This window comes from Eucalyptus grandis, chromosome 8, assembly GCF_016545825.1.
Source record: "Eucalyptus grandis isolate ANBG69807.140 chromosome 8, ASM1654582v1, whole genome shotgun sequence".
In the NCBI taxonomy this organism is placed as follows: domain Eukaryota; kingdom Viridiplantae; phylum Streptophyta; class Magnoliopsida; order Myrtales; family Myrtaceae; genus Eucalyptus; species Eucalyptus grandis.
This window is the reverse complement of record NC_052619.1, coordinates 37904936-37925127: the sequence shown is the minus strand read 5'-3', so window position 1 is coordinate 37925127 and position 20192 is coordinate 37904936. Positions and strand designations below refer to the sequence as shown.

Here is a 20192-nt window from a genome sequence, read left to right as displayed (position 1 = left end):
ACTGAGTTTCTGGAATAATTTTCCCCTTAAAAGACACAAGAGCGAGGAGGTTTTAAGCAGTCAACTTCACGTAGGTCCCACGTCATCCAGTGGTTTATTTTATCTCTTCTCACATATTGGAGGTGCAGTTAAGGTTTTTCCGTGGACTCAAAGGCTGGTTAGTATGAATTAGAAGGATTAGAATGCCAGAGGAGAGAGATGCAAAAAGTTTGTATTATTCTTTTAGAAGTAGACAAAGCAGGGATCTGACTCAGATGATGACTCGATGAAGTGGGTGGCTCCACAATTTTCTAAAGCACTTTTGAGTAAAGCTTGGTTTATATAAAGTCTTGGACTTGCTCATTTTGCATCATTTCCTCTCTCTTACTCTACCCCCAATCTTTTGTTTCTTTTACTTCCCATACATCTCGAACTCACAAAAATGGAGAACGAGATTCCATATATGGAAAGATTGTTGGTGCACAAGCAATTCTCATCATCAGCAGCATCACCATCATGTTTCAATAATGGATCATCATCAGGAAATGGATCACCAAGATCCCTTGTGGATCCGTTCTTGTGGGGTGCACTAGGCACGATCTCTTCACATGCCTACCAGAATGATTCAATTTCCAACGCTTCTACCGACAAAGTTCCACTTTCATGTGGTGGTGATCTCAAGGAGAGCATGTTTCCTTTCAAGGCATTCTTAAATCCACTTGCAAAGATTACTGCGCCAAACCCGCCATCTCCGTCCTCACAGGGCTCATCGTCATCGACATCGAGGGTCCCGAGTGATCTAACTTTGTCCTGGCAAGAACCCGAGAAAAAGACTCCATCAACGATGGATTTACTCGGAATGGACACAATTTCTGAGTCCATGGCATCTTCCACAAACAACCACCTGACTCAGCACGGTTATGTTCTGTGGCGACCTGGATCGGACTGGCCCACAACAGACCGAAGTTTAGACCATCTATCAGATCGTTCATCATCTAGGGGTTCCGGCGACTCTTGCTATTGGCTCGGCAATACCAAGATTCAGCCTACGAAGTACACAGTACGGAGATCTATGGCAAGCAAGAAGGAGCACAGGTCGACATCATCGTCTTCGATCTCTTCGTCAGGAAAGTTGTTCCGGGGAGTGAGGCAGAGGCATTGGGGGAAGTGGGTAGCGGAGATTAGATTACCAAGGAACCGGACAAGGGTGTGGCTCGGGACGTTTGACACGGCCGAGGAGGCGGCCCTGGCCTACGACACTGCAGCATACATGCTTCGAGGCGACTTTGCACACTTGAACTTCCCCGACCTCAAGCACGAGCTGGTCAAGGGCAATCGCTCCCTGAACAGCACCACAGCCGCACTCCTTGAAGCCAAGATCAGAACCATATCGCAAGGGGCGTCCTCGAGAAAGAAACTCCACGGAGGATCGCCGCCAAAATCCGTTACGAATAAGGAGGAATTTGCCAGCGAAAGCCCAAGCACCTCAAGCCCGAAAGACCCAATGGGAAGCGAGTGGCAACTTGAGTTCGAAGCAAGAGTTGTTGGGTCTGAGATGATGAGTATGAGCAAGAAGACACAAGAGGCCGTTGTTAGTGCTAGTGCTGATGCTGATGCCGTTCAGCTTAGTAGAATGCCTTCATTGGACATGGAGATGATTTGGGATGCTATTTTGGTCTCGGATTCGTGAAAACCCTCACTTTTTACGGTCGAAGAAAAGGATCAATAGAATGGTTTCGTTGAAATTTCTTTCTTTTATTGCTTTTTCTTAGAGCAGTACGATGAAATTGCGTGTCCAACTTTACAGATTCTTCTTTTTCTGAGCTTTTTGAAGTGTATCTTCAATTTCATTACGTATATGACTTTGAATTGTCCTAATAATTGCTGTTTCTACTTTCTTTGTATGGTGTTGGTATTTTGAGAGCCGAGTAGGACGAAGTTTGATCTTTGATAAATCAAGTTATTAGTATAGACCGGAAATATAATGAATCCAATGGAAAAATTTTAAACTCTCTAGGAGAAGAGAGCTAAAGAGATTCAGAACTATTTGGCCAGAAAAACAGAAATCAGAATTTTTTTTTTTATTGGTAAAAAGGTTTCGTTACATCATTCAGTAAAACATGAGATATATACCTTCAGGCGACAAAAATTAGAAATTCACAACTAAAAGCATAGATACCAATTTGAGTGTAGACCACACTACTTTCTTGTTTAGAAATAATAACAGTGACTATCTTAAAAGCACCGTAGAATCATGGGAATAGCTAATACTTGCTCTGGGAATTCACTTGCGTCACCAGTCATCACAAATCGATGGGTGTGCTGTAAAAGGATAAAAGTATTTTATTATTGATCTCACGATACAATTATTGAGATGATTTTAATTATATAAAGATATCACAAATGTTCCACTTTGTAAGGAAACAATACAACAATGGAAAATAATAAATGAAAATATCATTATATTACAATGTCAATCCCTTTATTCTAGTATCTCCAAAAATCGGCTTGTGATTTTAATTGTTTTTTCTAGATTCTTTTTTCCTAATTGATAAATCAGTGCCTTTACTCCCCCTCAAATTGGGAATAGGAGAATCCCAAATTCCCAATTTGCAACATAAGTTTTTAAATGCCTTTCTAGTTGATAGTTTCATGAAGAGATCTGGTAAATGCATATAAGGAACATACTTAGTTACAAGTGTTCCAAGAGCCACTTTTTCTCACACGTAATGATAATCTTATTTCATATGTTAATTCTTGCATGAAACACTAGATTAATCGATATATAAAGTGCACTAATATTATCACAAAATAACATTTGTGAACTAGAGGGATGAATACCCAAATCTCCTCAAATGAATGACATCCATGTAATTTTTGCAGCTGTCAATGCCATGCCTCAGCACCAGATCAAGCAACCATACATTGCTTCTTAGTAATCCATAAAATACAGTTGCTACTTAAGAAAGTACAAAATCCAGTAGTGATCATCAAGTCAAGCGACAACCTACCATATCTACATCACAAAAGACACAAAAGTCAAAAGTTTACTTAGACAAGATTTGCATGCCTCAATCTGTTGTGTCATTGACATAACATAAATGCACTTCACAATTTAAAAATGACTCACGACGTTGATGCATGAATTGTCAGATAAAATTGACTACATATGAAATATCCGACCATGTCATCATGAGATATTAAAAAGCTCCGATGATATTTCGATATAGCGTAAGATTCGAAAATAGTCTTGCATCTATTATTAGAATGAGAACTAGCGGCCATAGGTGTGAAAATAAGCTTGTAGCCGTCAATTTGTGCAAGTTTAAGAATTGACAAAGCGTATTGTTGTTGGCACAAATAAAGGCCACTGTACAATATCCTAACCTCCACCCCTAGAAAATAGTGTAACAACCCCATTTCCTTCATTGCAAATTCGCTACTCCATAAGAGATGAGTTCATCAAGCAATTTTAGATAATCACATATAACAGTCATGTCATCTACATATAAATGCAAAGCTAGAATGCCATGATCTGATTTTTTGTAATGAACAACGAAGGATCTGTAATACTACAAAAGAAATTGTGCCAAAAAAAATGAGCTAAAGCAATCAAACCACTTGGTGTTTGATTAAGGCACAATACAAAGTTCTCTCCAATTTGCAAGAAAAGGACACTAAAAATGTCATAAGTGTGTAATGCGCTTACTTTAATGTCAAAAGTTTTTTGGGATCACTTAAATGCTACTTTAAAAAAAAAAAAATCAGTTAAATGATAATTCTGATTTGAGTCATCGAAAATTTGGCATGGCCATGCTTTATTAATTTCTCATTCTTATATGACTTGCAACATGTCCAATCAGCATATATGTGACATCCCAAATTTTCAACTCTGTTTTCTACTGAATGAATCGGGCATTTCATTGATGCGCCTATAAGGCTATTCTCAGAGCTGATCACTCTCGAGATAACTAGGTTATTTGGGGAAATTAATAAGGATTTTAAGGCAAATAGACTTGAGAATTCAATTAGGAATCGGCTTCTCGATCGTGTCTATCTTTAAAGGCCATTGCGACATAGTATAAAATCGATTTGAAATCAGAGATAGAATGGTTTGACAGAGATGTGTGGCTAATCGTGGGTGACACCACTAAATTAGAAAATTCTCGTCGACCGACACTAGACTAATTTTCTTATTGTTTTGGTATCCTGTGTCCGTATTTGAATCCTCGAGATTTTCACGACAATCGAGAGTCGCCAATGAGTCGAGCAGGTTTATAATGACTCGAAGAAAATTGACCACGGGTCATTTGCACTAAAAATGCCTGAAAGTTACCTAGTAGCCTAGATCACGCTAAAAACACGTCGAATGGAAATTAACTATGAATTCGAGTCCGATTTCAGAAACTGAAGATTCCGTCGTGTCACAATAAATTTTAGGAGCGTCAAATCAGTCTCGAAGATTTTTCGAGATTCCGAGACTTTTACGGAAAATCGAATCGGATGCCACGGAAAATTAGCAGAAAATTGGATCGGCCAAATTGATTGGATTGTTGGCCTCTTTATCGAACCGCTGGATGTTGGGGACTTACAAAAATCATATGGGCTTTTTCCTTGGCTAAATTGGACATCGAACGAAGAATGAGTCGAAGTTATTGAAGTCCAAAAATTTAAAATTCGGAGCTTGGGATAGAGCTGGAATTTTGGCTTCCAAAAATCGGATTTTGGTGGGTTTTTATTTCAAGAAAATAATAGAGACCAAGGGATAATATTGAGCACTATTTGGGGGGCCATGCATTTATGTTTTTGGATAGGATTATGGACTTTTCTCTCTCTTCCCCAAAACTTCAGTCGCACGCCTCAACCCTCTCCATCTTCATGCATCCCACTTCCCCCGATCCTTCTTTCGGTTCTGCTTCTTCTTCTCTTCATCCACTCACCCTCATCTCTTTTGTCTCTGCTTGCTTTTCATTTCTTTTATTGATCTCACCCACCGAAACCAGCAAACTCTCCCATTTCCCTGCACCCGCTCGGCTTCTGCCACTTCCAAGTCCCCATCTTCACCGGTCAACCGAAGAAGCCCCGTTCTCCACCATTGTTGACTCCTTCGAATAGCCCATGTTCCACCAAGCGTCCCAGCCCACACGAAGCAGCTGCCACTCGTCCGCTTCTCCACCAGCGTTGATTTTTGTTGACCACCAAGCCACCGAACAAGCTGCCGTGCGTCTCCATCTCTGCTGTGTCTTCCGCTCATGAAGCCAGCGAAACTCTGCCACGAATCCAGCTCACCGAACTCTGCAGCACCATCTTTCGGTCAACAAACCAGTCATGCTTCCCCGCTAGCTTCGTTGGTTGACTTGCTAGCACGTCCTCACGCCGTGCCTTCTCTTCCTCGGCCCAACGATCCTCAACGGCCCAGCTTCTTCAATCGACGCCGCACGAACCCACCGAGTTCTGCCGTCCACCTCCACTCACGCTGGTCAACGACGCCACTCATGGAAGCCCTCATTTGACCAAAGAAATTCCAGCGTGCAGCCCATCATTTTGCGTTGAAGGCAGGCCCACATCCACGAAGCCAATGAATTGAGTGCCACTTGAAGCCCAACAGTTTCTTCTTGGCTTAGGCCCAGCAGCCCACTTCTAATTTCAGTCCAACAAGTTTTGACCCAAGAACAGCCCAGCAAATCCAGTCCTCGAGCCAACAAGTTCAGCCCATCTTGGGCTCGTGAAGCAAGTCGGCCCAAGTTCGGCCGCCGTCGCGTTGCCGTCGCGGTTTCCGATCTTCGCTTTGCCAAGTGAGTTTTACTCACTAATGCTTTCTTAGTTTGCTAATTATGCCTAAGGGTTGATTAGTATTAGTTAAGTGTAATTAAGTGGTTAGATTAGAATTGATTAGCGATTATTAGTTAATTGCATTGCATATTAGTTGTTTGATTAGTGTACTTAGATAGAGAATTACCTATAGTATTTATTGGATGCTTCTTGGGATTTTTCCCGACCCTTATCGGGTGTTAATTAGACAATTCGGGCCTAATTGAAATTTTTATGAATTAAATATTAATTTTCGAAATTAATTAATTATTTATTTATTTTCCGAAAATTTAACATGGTCAGTGACCGGGATTTTATGCTGATGATCGTGGTGCAGTCCGTTTATTTAATTAAGCTTCATGTTGTGCTAAATTGGAATTATTGTGTTTATTTATTTAATTTTCGAAATTATTTATTTAATTATTTATTTTCCGAAAATTCAACCAGGATGGCTAGTGACCAGAATTTCGTGCTGATTGTTGTGGTGCAGTCCGTTTATTTAATTGAGCTTTATTTTGTGCTAAATTGATTTATGAGTGATTTTAGGATTTATTCCTAAATTGAATAATCTTCGGTTATTAATTGAAAAATAACCAAGCATTGGTTGACAATGCCAAAAATGTTTTGGTAGACTACAGAAAATGGTGGGATTTATAGAAAGGAAACTATTCTATTTTGACTAAGGCCGATTGTGTACCCACACACAAGATTTTATCGAGTATCTTTGATACCAACAAATTATGCCAAGATATTATGAAATTGAGGAATTTAATTACGAGGTACAATATTGTTGGCCTTAGTTGAAAGGGTCGGGTGGGACCGTTAATCCATCAAATCTTGAAATGGTCGGTGAGACCATAAAGCCACTAGATCTTGAAAGGGTCAGCTGGGACCGTAAATCCATCAGATCTTGAAAGGGTCGGTGGGATCATAAAGCCACTAGATCTTAAAAGGGTCGAGTGGGACCATAAAGCCACTAGATCATGAAAGGGTCGGGTGGGACCATAAAGCCACTAGATCTTGGAAGGGTCGGGTGGGACCGTAAAGTCACTAAATCTAAGAAAGTTGCTTGGTGGAGTCGTGATTACCACCTATAGATAAGTTGTGTCCTAAGGATCGTGATTCAAAATTTGGAATTGAGTTGGAATAGTTGAAATGATCGGTGAATGGTTTGATTGAGACGTTATCGACTAGGTCGATTGATCATTGCTTTGATTTGATATGTTAATTGATTGGTTGAATGGAAAGGACTGGTGAGTGGTCTTGTTTATTTGTAATCGACTAGGTCGATTGATCGAGATATCGATCTTTGATGTGATTGCTAGGGTGTCTATTGAACTATGCTAATATGCAGGTGGAATCCGAGGCCAAGGTAAGTCCTTTGACTCATGTTGTGCATAGGCAGCCCTAAGGTGTAGTTTACTAATCGGGTCTTAGGGGGTAGAACTTGTTGAGACATTGTCTCATTGGTTATTGAATAACCATTTTAGGTCCCTAGATGCAGTAGACTTGGATGTTGAAGATCTCAAAAATTCGGTGCAGTCTGCTAAAGGCTCCAGTTGGAGTGTATAGGATGATGAAGAGGAGGGCGGGGACCCGTAGCTTCTAGAACCCCACTTCTTATTGTAGACCTTGTTTTTAAATTGGTTTAATGTGAATTAAATTAATAGTTCACCGTGTACATAAGAGTGAAGGTTTTTAAGAGTTTGAAATTTAGTTCTACTATTATATCCCAATGTTTTATTGTCTGGGGATTTTTAATTACTTTCGCATGTGCATATGAAAATGAAGGAGTTGGTGATATGTTCTGGGATATCGCAAAATTTTAATCGACCAAGGTGAGGGATGGGCGCGTGCGCGAGGATCGGGGTGTGACAATATAACTCCTAAACGACATTAGTAGGTTTAAAAGTAATCACTTTAGTGTTAGTCATTGTTAAAAAATGATCACTTTAGTGTCAATCATTATTAAAAAATGATCATTTCATTATCAAAAAAATGCCACCTTAACTAAAAATTTTAATTATAAATGTCACATAATTTCTTTATCTAGAATTTCTTATTAGAGGCACTTGAGTGATTGTTTTTTTTTTTTTTTTTCTGATTTTGGCACTCAAAGTGAACTGGCAAAAGCTTTGACACTAAAGTGAGCACCATACATAACTTATGACACTTCTAGTGTCCTTCTTCCCTAGTTTGCAAACATAAGACAAATGATTTTTGTCCTTAAAACCTAGCGGTTGCTCCATATAAACAAGTTGTGCTATAAAACCATGTAAGAAGACATTTTTAACGTCTAGTTGATTGATGGGCCAATGTTTAATTTTAGCAATTGTGAAGATCGTTCTTGTATTCATGGTCGAATAACTAGCAAGAAACTCTGAAGGAAATCTACTCTTGCTACTTGACTATATCCCTTGGTGACCGATCTTGCTTTTTAATCTTTCTAATGTACCATAGGCCTTTAATTTAGACTTTAAAACCCATCTACATCCCACAATATTAGTATTTGAAGGACGTGGAACAAGAGTCCAAGTTTTATTCCGATGCGGTGCCTCAAGTTCCTCTTTCATTGTCATCAACCACCCTGGATGTTTCAAAGCAAAGTGTACATTGTTCAACTCCTTTGGTATAGAATCCACAATATGTAAATTGGCATATTTTGGATTAGGCTTCACAATACCTGCACTTGTTCAAGAAATTATTGTGTAACATCCTCGATTTCAACCATTACTTTGGTTCCGATTAGCAGGTTAAGGATCGACATGCTAATGCCAGGAATAGGCCCAAGTTGACCCGAGATTCGATTATGAGCCGATTGGCCTATTCAAGAATAGGTGACTAAAGGATTGGCTATACTTCAATAAAGTATTCGACCATCGATAGGTTACTCGACTATAAAGATCGGTCGCGAGATGATCACGCACCATCATGAACCAATCAATAGATGGTTATGGATCAATTCTGCATGGCCGTGTACCAGTCACGGGCGATTCCACAAGGTCATTGTACTAGTTGTGAATGACCATGAGCTGATTCAATGCGACCATGTGTCAAGGTGAATTGATCGATCCCATATGACTAATCAGAACCAAGTTGAATCACTTGCTTAGGTGTCCCTAATTGTTTAGGGCTAATCATTCTCCTAGAGTGAGACTTGAAGACCAAGTTGTCATCCAACTAATGTCTTCCCTGAATGCTTCTTCACTTGAGATAATTGGAATTAAATAATGGAGCCATTCAAGAAGCCCTTGGACGCCATTTATAGAGAGGATTAGGAAGACCACTTCATTAATTGAGGAACATTATTATGGGGTGAGATGAACCAATTAGAAGTTTGACACATAGATTCTAGAACCTTGGTGATATCATAACCTTCCACCTTACTTATTAGACTTGCCGCCTAAGTCCTTGACATTAAAAGCCTTAACAAGACAATTATTGGAGGGAGCTCTATAATAGGGAGAGAACTCATTCTTTCCCAATATTTTAGACACATAAACCCTGCTTCTTCCCCTCTCCATCACCAACCGCCTCTCCCTCTCTCTTCCTTTGGCTTTCTCTCTCCTAGGCATCCTTCAAGCCGCCGTTCACCGACGCCATTTGGGCCACCGTGAGGCCACCAGTTTAGATAGTTGTAAGTGAACTTAATGATATTTGATTAGAGCATTGTGTTATCCTATTCCAAGTGTATAACAAGTCCTTGTTTGAAATTATTTGGAATGTTGTTCTTACTTGATGAGGTTCTGCTAATGTCCTATTTGGGTCGGTTTAGACCACGATTCTTGTTGGATGAGTTTCGGTCCTTACTTGTTGAGCTTCGACTCGTGCTTTTCCTTGAGTTGCTTTGGAAGAAGTTCAGCTAGTGTGCTAATTTGATTTACTTTGGTTATGCTTTGATCAAACCAATTTGGAAAATGTTTTTGTGAGACCTTGTTATTTCCTTACAAAACTATATCACTCTATTTCACAAGTGCATGTTCTAGTTCACATGTCGAGCTCTAAAAAAGGATTTTGTCAGCCTGAACGTATGTGGGATCACGATAGATCGATCCTTTCTTGGTCTCGATGTGGTGTTGAGGCATATCGTTTCCAAGCCAAGTTTGATACTAAATAAGTGTTCAAACATGTCGGATCGACCCGCAATCCTTGATTCATACATGACATGTTCAACATCATGGTTTCAGGTAAGTCATTCTACACACTTATGGATGGCACACCTTCAGGCCCCTTCGACTAAAGGTGAAGATAAGAATCGGGTTATTTGTTTAATGCATGGTCACACGATGGACTAATTTTTAGCCATCAATCGATAGATTTTGGCAACATTACCCGATGGATTTCGGTTAAGCCATCAACCAATGGATTTTGGATGCTCAAATGATTTTGAATGGCCGGTGGATTCTGAAAGAATCAATGGATTTTGGCTATTAATAAATGAACCCCATCTGCATGAGTTCCTCGTAATATGAAATGGATCTTGGTTTATGCTTGCATATTATTGAGTGAGGCGTGAGTTCCTCATATTATGGAATGGATCTTGGTTTATAAATTGAATGATTTCGAGTGTGTGAATGTGCTATTGAAGAGAGGAACCTCCATTTGCCAAATTGCATGAAAAATTAAGCAGATCACTACAAATTTCAACATGATTTTGGTGAACATTTGATTCACCTCCATCAACATTGTCTTCATGAAGTATCATGGATAGCAGAATTTAATAAGTCACCATGTGATTGATCGAAGAATGCACCTTGTTGCAAATACAAATGTAAAAGTTTCGAGTCCAACGTTGTCTTGTTTTGATTTGGCCAGCTTATAAATTCACATATCCCCCTTTATCACTTTTTGATCTTGAAAGAATGAGCTGAGCATGAGATAAGGAAATACGATTTCATCAAAAACGACACGTCGTGACATGTAGATTCGACTAGTTGGAGGATAGAGGCACCGGTATCCCTTATGGGATCACTATAACCAAGAACCACACATGGTAACGTCCGAGCATCGAACTTATTTTTGGTGTAGTCCCAAAGATAAGGAAAGCATCTACAACCAAAAACTTGCAAAGAATTATAATTTAGTTTTCTGCCAAATAAGAATTCATATGGCGATTTCATGCCCAGCTCCTTTATGAGAAGCCAATTCAAGAGATAATATGCCGTTTAAAAGTCTTCAACCCAGTATTTTTTAGGAATGCAACTTCGATGAAGCATAGTCAAACCAAATTTACATATGTGCCCATGTTTTCGCGCAACTCCATTTTGCTTTGAAGTATTTTGGCAAGATACTTGATTAGTAATGCTATTCTTTTGCAAATGAAGAAATCTGCTTGGTTAAGCTCTCCTGCTTCATCGATTGAAAGATTTTAATAAACCCTCCAAATTATTTTTCCAAATATTTCTCAAAATTAAGAAAACATGCATAAAAGTTGGACTTTTGCCATAATGGAAACAACCATTTTTATCCCATATAATAATCCACAGAGCAAACATAAAACTGAAACCTTTGAAATGAGATTATCAAAGCCTTTCCCAACAAATCACATTGTATTTTTCAAAAGGCCTTGTAGTACTAGATTTGGAAGGGAAAAAAAGAAATTTAGATGCTCGACCCATTTGACAACTATTACATATGGTAGTAGGTTTATTCCAAGCAGAAACAGTAATATCACCTTTATTTTGTAGATGACAAATTATCAGCAAGCTTTGATGTCAAGTACTTCATCACTTTCCTAACCCAATTTGAAGATAGTGTTTCTTTTGGTGCCTTCAAGGTATATAGATCACCTTCATGGTCTCCAACTGTTAGAACATTTTCCATTTTCTTGTCCTTTATCACAAAACCAGTGGCAGAGAACTCAAAATTTAGAGGATAGTCAGTTGTAAATTAGCTCATTAATAATTTTTTTTTTTCATTTGAGTAATAAGTAGAACATTTTTTAAGTCAATGTTCTTTTGGCCCAAATTGATATGAGCATCACTAGTATGCAAAATTTTAAGCGAATCATCATTTCCAACCATTACACTATCTTTCCCGATATATGGTCATAAGTTGAGAAGGTATCTTCACTTTCGATCATGTGATTTGAAGCTCCGGTATTAATGAACCATTCTGAGTCTTATCATCTCCAACAATAAGTGCAACTAATGTCTTTGGCACATCTAATGGGAGGAAAGATTGATTAAAGCGAATAAAGCAATCTAAAGCAATATATTCCTACTTGTTACATATTTGATAGGAAATGACTTTGTTTGTTCCTTTCACAAGCTTCTTGGACTTGTTTTGTTTGAATTGTGGCTTATGACCTTGCGAATGCATAAAATCAACATGAGAATTTTTCATTCTTGGACCATTGTGAGAAACTCTTTTCCATGCAAAGATAAATAATTGTTGTTGGAATTGTTTTTCCTTTTTGCTGCTCTTAAAATTACTCCTTTGACCTAAGAAACCCATCCCATGTTGAATTACAAGAGAACTTTTATTTGTGAGCCGACTTAAGGGTTGTTGGCCCGTGGAATTTGGTGGCCCACCTTTGACTCGTGGGATAAAAGCTTGGGAGAACCCACACCTAATTAAGGGTCATTGGCCCACCTTTGGGCATTACCTTTGAACCCATCCATTTCTAAAACCACGTTGGAGAAGAGGGTCGCAACAGCTTTGAACTCATCAATAGGTGAGTGATGTTTACTAGCTTATCAATCCATATACTTTGAATTACTGCCCTGTGTGCCGGCCACCTAAGGACTTCCATAACTCTTGCATGCGCTTATCTTTGGTTATATAAAAGGGCAAAGAAGCGTTTGAATGAGGGCAGAGTGAACTTTTCTCATGAAAATTAGCTTGAACTTTTCTCATGAAAATTAGCTTGAAAAGTAAATTAGATTTTGGTCCTTTTGTTTGTCAATCTTTATTTTAATGCTTGGATAGATTTTTTTAATCTGGTCGATCACCGTATTAATTTTTAATCGGTCCCAGTGATACAGTTTCCAACCAAGTTTCTTAGTATGCAATCGAGAGATAAAGTGGTGATTTTCTTTTTTGGTTAGCAGATAAAGAGGCGATTGGAAAAGGATGATATAAAGCGTTATTTCCATGTTAACAAAAGTAAGATAAAATTTAATTTATGCTATCAATAAGAGGTCATGTCACAAGTGATCCATGTACTTTTAAGAGAAAATTGAGATTACCCCTTTTTTTCCAACATAGTCCTTGTACTTTATGCCAAAAGTATCAATTTTTTTGTCCCCATGCTAGCAACAGAAGTTCCTGATGTGGGAAACTCATACATGGAATTTTTTTGGACAATTTGATTTCAAATTTTCTTTTCGTAATGGGCATTTGAAAATCTCCTAACATCGTAATTAACTGCTCCAACCTGGAGTTTTTGTAGTAGCTTCCTAATTTTAATATTGATGTATCCTCACTGCTCTCAAAAGTGAATGCGGATTCCGTCAAGTTTGAATTAATTTTTTGTAATTTTGACGCACTAGCTACTGTGCAAGATTTCTTTCATTTATATCTATCATCTATAATCCAGTTGAAGGTTTGATTATCGCATGTGATTGCATCTTTTAAGTAACATATTTTCAAAAAGAGACAACATTTTATCTTGACCACCAAATGAAAAACAAAAAACAAAAAACTTCACAGATCAAACAGAGCTTTTTTTAAGAAGTAATAGCATGGCACGCACCTGAACTTTTGTCCATTTTATAGTCATGTATTACACTTTTTTCTTGTTCAATCAAGTACATCAACTTTTCTAATGTAGATCAATATGAGGCCTCTATTATCATCACCGACGGAAAATGCCAACGTGGACACTAATCCCATTATATAGCCATTAATTGTCCACATTAGTGTCCAATGTAGCCACTTGAGATGATGTCTTGTCGGGAGAGATATATTAGATGATAAAATCGTCCAAGTCGGCAAACTCTCTCTTTTCTCATCACCTAACACCTAACTAGAGATGACATAACGTTTGTTATGTAAGCAAGCAACATCACTAATTGTGCTTAACTCTTGCCACGTAAGTGAGTCACATCAGCAAAATTATATGAGATGACAAGCAATTAGCGGAGATCTTACATTAAGCCAATTTTGAAAAGTTGAAGTACTCGAATGGGAAAAAAAATGTAGATACTCAACTTCAATAGATGGCAAATGTTTAGGTACTTGCAATATTTGTTTTTCACAGAGCTAAAATGCAGACGCCCAAATCCAGAAGGCCACCCTCCCATTTTCTTTTATAGAAAATGCAAACTATTCATCAAATGACCAGGAACCTAGATAGTTTGTCCATGTCCTATTGCAAAATTGTATGGTCCGTTGGATGCATTTTTTTGATAAACTATTGTATTATACAGAGAAGCCCAACACATCATATATGAGTAGAATCAAGCTTTCCATAGATTCGTTTGCTCCAAACTCATCGAGAAGAGATGTCATTGGATTATTCCCACATATAAGCCACAAATGATGAAATCCATTAGATCCTAAAAGAACGTAGACGAAAATCAATAAAAATATCGGTTTTTTCCAAGCACTTGGGATTTTGGAAAAACATGTGAGGAGCCTTATCTTGATGACACGTGTCAAGAGGTTTGTGACTTAGAAAAGAAACCTAATTTGGTTATATACTAATTTTTTTTTTTTGGTCGGTCCTATTATATTCCTATTCTAATGCTCACTCGAATATATATACACTATGAACTCATCAATAAATGAAGAAATTTTTGCCAACTTATTATGGGGAAAAAAATCAATCGAAAATAATAGAATCGAACTTTGAGATGTGAATATACTGTCTTTAAAGAAGTTTTTGCCCTATAGCATTACTAATGGTTACTAGCAAAAATTTTCCAGAATACAACAAAATTCTCAAATGAGAATACCCAATAGCAGTTTTAGTATATCTCCAAGAACTCTCAAAGTAAAAAATATTGAGACAGAAATGAAAAATTTACAAGAGGTTTTTTTTTTCTTTCTTTCTTTTTGAACAGATATTACCATTTCTCTGAAACATTGCATTTTTTAACAGATATCGTCTTAAAAGACAAACTGTAAGTATATTTTCATTCGAACATGCAATCAGTTTTAAAATTTGATTATTCGAACAGTATACTGGACAAATTTCATACTAATCAAATTGCACATAAAAATATATAAAAGAACGGCAAGAACCTAATTTGCACACTAAATTAGTACCATAGAGACATCAATATGTGCTATCCAGCGGAGAAGCGTTCCCAAAATATATATATAACGTCTTTCAAAGTAAGGTTAACGCATCACTGTTAAATTGGATCGGGCATTACCCAGGCAGGTTGCGTAAGAAGAGCTTTGACCAAGAAACATAAAAAATTCTTGCTTCTTTCTCTCGAAATCCAGTTTAGCGTGATCCAACATTTGTCGCTCTTGTCGCAAATCTTCCAGCAGTTTTTCCCTTTTCCACTTCAAGTCCTTCATCCGGTTTTCTATCTCACGGTAATTTGTAGGACGACTGGATGCACCTGATGGTACTGGAAATCTCACATCCACATCCTCCCTTGAAATTTATAGGAGGGACAAATGCAGCAGAAGAAAATTTCAGTTATTTTTAGTCAGAGAAAGAAACACACTCTACAACCTGACTAAAAGGAAATATTTTAAGATAGTAGATACTTTCCTAACACACGAAAACGACAGAACTTTTTGTAAATCTAACCATATATGCATGCAATTCTTCACTTGTAGCTGCAAGCATACTCAACTTAATTCTTCTGAGAATCATGTTCAATACTGGAGCAAGACACAATTTTGTATCAATGAGAACATAAATGATTAGATATGAACTGATGTGATCAAAGAAGCCATAAAGATCAGGAGAGACCGTGAATGACCATTTTATGCAGAATTTTGTTTTTATATAAAAAAAAAAAAAAAAAAGACCTTCCCAATGTGCAGGAATTGCTTATTAAAATACTTCAGGATTTGTAAATGGATGCACATTGTTAATGATGATGGGCAAAGTTGTCCTACCGCCTGCCTAGGGAATACATGCCAGGAGCTCTGATTATTCCACCATCCAAAGAGATGGCTCCATCAGTAATTAAAGGACGAGCACGTAGCATGTCCACCCTTGTGCTATATACTTGAGTCCGAGAGAAAAGGTGGTAAAATAGAGTTTCCCTGAGACCATGACCACTGGGTGTTGAACAAACCAAATGGGTGGTTTCTATGTTGACCATATTGACTGCGAAGTCAAGGAAACCACGCGGACATTCCCCACTCGGTAACCTGGGCTTAAAGAGATCAAGCCTCCTCTGCGAATCATCGGCTACAAAATCACCAATGTATGGTCTGACAAAATTAAACGAAGTAAATTAGTTTCTGTAAAAGGTTAAACTCCGCACTGTCCATCAAGACAGATAAGAATCACACCTTAGATCTTCTAAGCAAATAAACAGAAATCTTCCATTTAAAGTCCTCCCGATGGAAGAACCTAGTCCATGAAGACCAGCACTTTCATCAATACTGCCTGCTCTATCATATGTTTCTAGAGCCTTGAGGCCTTGTCGAGTCTGGCAAACAATGGCAAGCATGTTCTCCGCTCCTAGATACTCAGAAAGAAGCCTACACCCCAGCCAAGGAGAATGATGAATTGAGTTTAGAGCAAGATCATGAACTAAAGCAACACACATTCATTCTAGTAAATGCACCGACAAGTTCGAGATGATCAGAAATTGTGAGTTTGAACTACCCCTAATTGCAGCCATTTCTCATGAGCATTCATGAGACAAGGCTCACTGCTTCTCTTACAACAATCCTAAATATTGGCCTCAAGACATCATCAAGTGCAGTAACTTCCAACCAAAAAACAGAGTTTCAGTTACTTGCAGCAAAAGGAATTTCAGTTCTGACTTCTATGTATTGATGACAAACTGTACAAACCTGCTAAGATTTTCATCGTCAACTTTGCCTAGAGTAGCAGCTATGCCAATGACGTCCTTGGATAAAGCAAGAATGGGAGCCTGAGTGCCATGAATATTTTTAAGTTGCCACCAAATTCCAGCGGCAGATTTATCATGCTTCAATATTTGCTCAGTTGTTTCATCCTCACCTCCATTGGAAAGGCTACTATCTTCAGCAATAGGTGCAGCAGAAGAATGATACATCCCAAGAATGACTGAGAAATGATCAGTCAGCAAGAAACATGTTAGAAGACACCATAAAAATCAAAGAAGTGGCCACCACGCTTTGCTTTTCCTTTGAGAAACTCTATGACCTCGCTCCACTTGATGACATGCATACTATGCTAACCCATTACGAATATATGAGGCTGTCTTCAAGGTCTTGCCTTCTGATTCATTTAAACTCATATTCTGTATCACAAGTGACCATATTGCAAGGAAAGAAGCCAGATTTCGACTTTCATATAAAAAGCTCTGAACGGTCTAATAGGCATGCATGCCACAGGCATCAGATTTCAGATAACATACCTCGCTTTTCAAGAATAGAGTCATATAATATGTTGCTCTGAGCCCTCAGAGATTTTATTTTATCCTCGTGCCATTTGATTTTAAGACCGAGTGACTGCAGATCATTGTGAAGTCTCTACAGAAACACAGGTGAATATCAGTTGGATTGACCTGTTTGATCTAAATAAGTTATCATCCCTGTATTAACTATGTACTAAGTCTATAGAGACTGAAGAGGTCAAAACATTGCGCCTAATAGCCTAGATGTAGATAAATTTACGACTAGTATGACTCTCCAAGAAACTCCCGAGCCATTTCAAATACAAACCTTAGAATGGTTAATTGTTGATGTATATGCCTGTAAATCACCTCCACCTGGCACTCTGCTGTTCGCATTAGCAGATACTTCATTCTGATCAACAACCACCAGCGCCAACGAGTCTTGGCCAGGTAATGCTGTTGTGTTGACAGAAGGCTGCAAAGGGGTGGACATCATCAACTAATTATGTGCATCTTTGCAAACAAACAAGCTGAAGAAATGCAGGTCATGCGATATGAAGTAAACTTGAGCTGTAAGTATCAAAATAAGTATATAAACATCACTCGTACACAGAGAAATTCTGGGAGACGGTGCATAATTCGAGTGAAAGCATTTGAACTTTTCTTACTTCAGACTGTCAATAGTACCATAATGAGTTACAAAATATGTGCATGAATAGATTATCTTCACATGTGACTGGAGAACCCGAAGAACAGGACTTTTGATACTTGAACTAATAGCAGTATCCGCCCATTTCTTTCCGGTAAGGTCAGCAGATCGTCATGATTGCAACAATGAACTTTCTTCGTTGCATCAGAATCAAAAGTTCAATAAAAAGTGTTGAGCTTATAGCAGTTTGCATATTCAGCTCGTGTTCCAAAAATGACATGCAGCTTTTCCCATATTGATAAATAGCAAAAAATCTAGGTGACAAATTGGAATGGTAATGTTCCAACTTTAAAATGATCTTCCTAATCAATGAATGTAACCGACTATGGGAGGTCATCCACTTTATACCCGTATTCACCATCACCCATTCAACGAGTGCTCAGTTCTTTCTGCAAAATATGCATTAAATTCCGGCCAAGCTCCTAATTTTTGTTGAGATTAAATATACTTTAGCAATTGCACGTCTTACCAAAATTCACTCAAAACATGATACAATATTGCAAACATAATTACAAGTAACCTCTACAACTGTTACCAGAATTCTTCCAAGTGACCAACCACATTGCCAAAATCCAAACACATACTTCCAATTACGATCCGAATTTCCGACAGATAACATCGAACTCCCATGTACGTGAAATCGTCCACAGCCAGCTCCACCATGATCGTATACTATTTGCATGTTCAAAAATTCTTTCGGGGCAATCAAAAAAACCCGAATACCTCCGAAGGTCAAAACGAGGACATGCAAGCACGAAGTAGACACAAAAGAATCGGTATCTTCTGTGACAATAACACAACTTGTCGAGAAATCGAAACTCCCGAGACAGTCTAGCTAATTTTCCCGTTAATGGGTACATCATTTTTTTTCACAGCGATCAAACACAAGGCAAGAACAGGTAGCGAAAGATTGCGTCGAGTGGAGTGCGTCGCTCACCTGGCTGTCGTTGTTTGACTGAAACGTCGACATGGCAAGAGGGTTCAGTTGAAAATGGGGCGCGCGCGCTCTCTCTCTCTCTCTCTCTCACACGCGCTCGACAGCTCACGAATGGACAGGCTCTCCAAGACCGTGCAGACGAGTAGGGTTTTAAATTCTGACAATTTTGTCAAATCTCAGTTTTTTATTTGTAGTTTTAATTATCAAAAACGGGAGTTTAATTTTCAGTCGCCTTCATTAATAACTAGGATAAGATACTATGTAAAATCCAGATATTTTACTATATAAGCTAGATATTTTCATATCCTATGATCTGTATATCAGTTTAAATGATGGATATACCCTTTTGTGCTGTCTATGAAAAGACACCATCATCCTTATCATCATTACCTGCCATATCCAATAAAAAAGTAAGGAAAATAGAAAAAGAAGTCTCAAATCCGACCACTTAACTTCGCATATTAATTGTAAAAAAGAAATGTCATCGATCAAGATGTAAGAAAGGTTTTCAATTGGAGGAAAATAAATAAGAAAAAAAAATGTTCCTTTTTCTTTAAACCTTGCTCATAACATCAACAAGTGAGCCGGTGGAACCAAATTATGAAGTCAAAGCATACATTAACAAGATTGGGCTACTTTTGAGTGATTCTTGCGTGATAGAGAATGAACATTATTCTCCTCTAAAATTAATACAAACATGAATGCAAGACAGAGACCACCATTGTCACTATTCTTCATTGTTTTAATGGTGAAGGTGACAAGCCAGCAACCTTATTGTACTTGTCCAATAACTAGAGAAAAAAATAATCTTACGACACAACTCTTACAACAATGGCAACAAATGATTCTTTAAATAATGTCAAATCACATACCTCTTCATGTCCTCCACTTACACTCCACTCATTGAATATATGTACCGTCAAATTCGCTTTCATGTCTTCAAATGATCCGACAATTCAATAATATCAATAGTTTCTTCATCTTTGATGGTGCATCTGAATGCAGAGGAATTATTCACTATTATTGTGATCCATATTTAATAAGGAAAAGAGCACATGAGATACTAATCAACAAGTGAGATTATAGCAAAATCCAGCAAAACCCCATGATATAACTTTTATCAAACCAATAAAAGCAAAATAAAAACATAATAACGTAGGCCTAGGGTTAGAATGGAAGGGCATAGATCCTTACTGAATCAATTCATGATCATTGCTGGAAATACACAAACTGAAAGTATTGCAAATGGTTTCTCAGATTCATTGCAAAGAAATTAAAAATACACAACCAG

General features: G+C 38.1%; 2 protein-coding genes across 3 annotated transcripts; one reads left to right on the top strand and one right to left on the bottom strand.

Annotated features, from left to right (window-relative positions):
• Positions 1-346: 346 nt before the first annotated feature.
• Positions 347-1860, top strand: LOC104414332 (ethylene-responsive transcription factor ERF062). Its single transcript, XM_010025402.3, has one exon. The coding sequence runs from the start codon at positions 422-424 to the stop codon at positions 1667-1669; it is 1248 nt and encodes a 415-aa protein (XP_010023704.2). The 5' UTR covers positions 347-421; the 3' UTR covers positions 1670-1860.
• A 13068-nt stretch (positions 1861-14928) lies between these two features.
• On the bottom strand, positions 14929-18998 carry LOC104414331 (protein DEFECTIVE IN MERISTEM SILENCING 3). 2 transcript variants are annotated; one of them, XM_039298704.1, is made up of 7 exons: positions 18902-18998; positions 17584-17730; positions 17277-17391; positions 16729-16963; positions 16219-16410; positions 15817-16137; positions 14929-15343 (listed from the first exon to the last, which is right to left on the bottom strand). In XM_039298704.1, the coding sequence occupies exons 1-7, from the start codon at positions 18932-18934 to the stop codon at positions 15079-15081; spliced, it is 1308 nt and encodes a 435-aa protein (XP_039154638.1). In that variant the 5' UTR covers positions 18935-18998; the 3' UTR covers positions 14929-15078. The 2 variants fall into 2 exon arrangements, with proteins under 2 accessions (XP_039154638.1, XP_039154639.1); XM_039298705.1 differs by having other exon boundaries at positions 17625-17730.
• Positions 18999-20192: the final 1194 nt, after the last annotated feature.

What these genes read in the sequence shown, in the direction of transcription:
- LOC104414331 (XM_039298704.1), bottom strand. Translation starts at nt 18,934, where the DNA reads ATGTCGACGTTTCAGTCAAACAACGACAGCCAG. An exon ending in CAACAATTAACCATTCTAAG is followed by an intron (nt 17,392 to 17,583) that starts GTTTGTATTTGA and finishes GTGTTTCTGTAG; the next exon opens with AGACTTCACAATGATCTGCA. An exon ending in GACGATGAAAATCTTAGCAG is followed by an intron (nt 16,411 to 16,728) that starts GTTTGTACAGTT and finishes GCTGGGGTGTAG; the next exon opens with GCTTCTTTCTGAGTATCTAG.
- LOC104414332 (XM_010025402.3), top strand. Translation starts at nt 422, where the DNA reads ATGGAGAACGAGATTCCATATATGGAAAGATTGTTGGTGCACAAGCAA.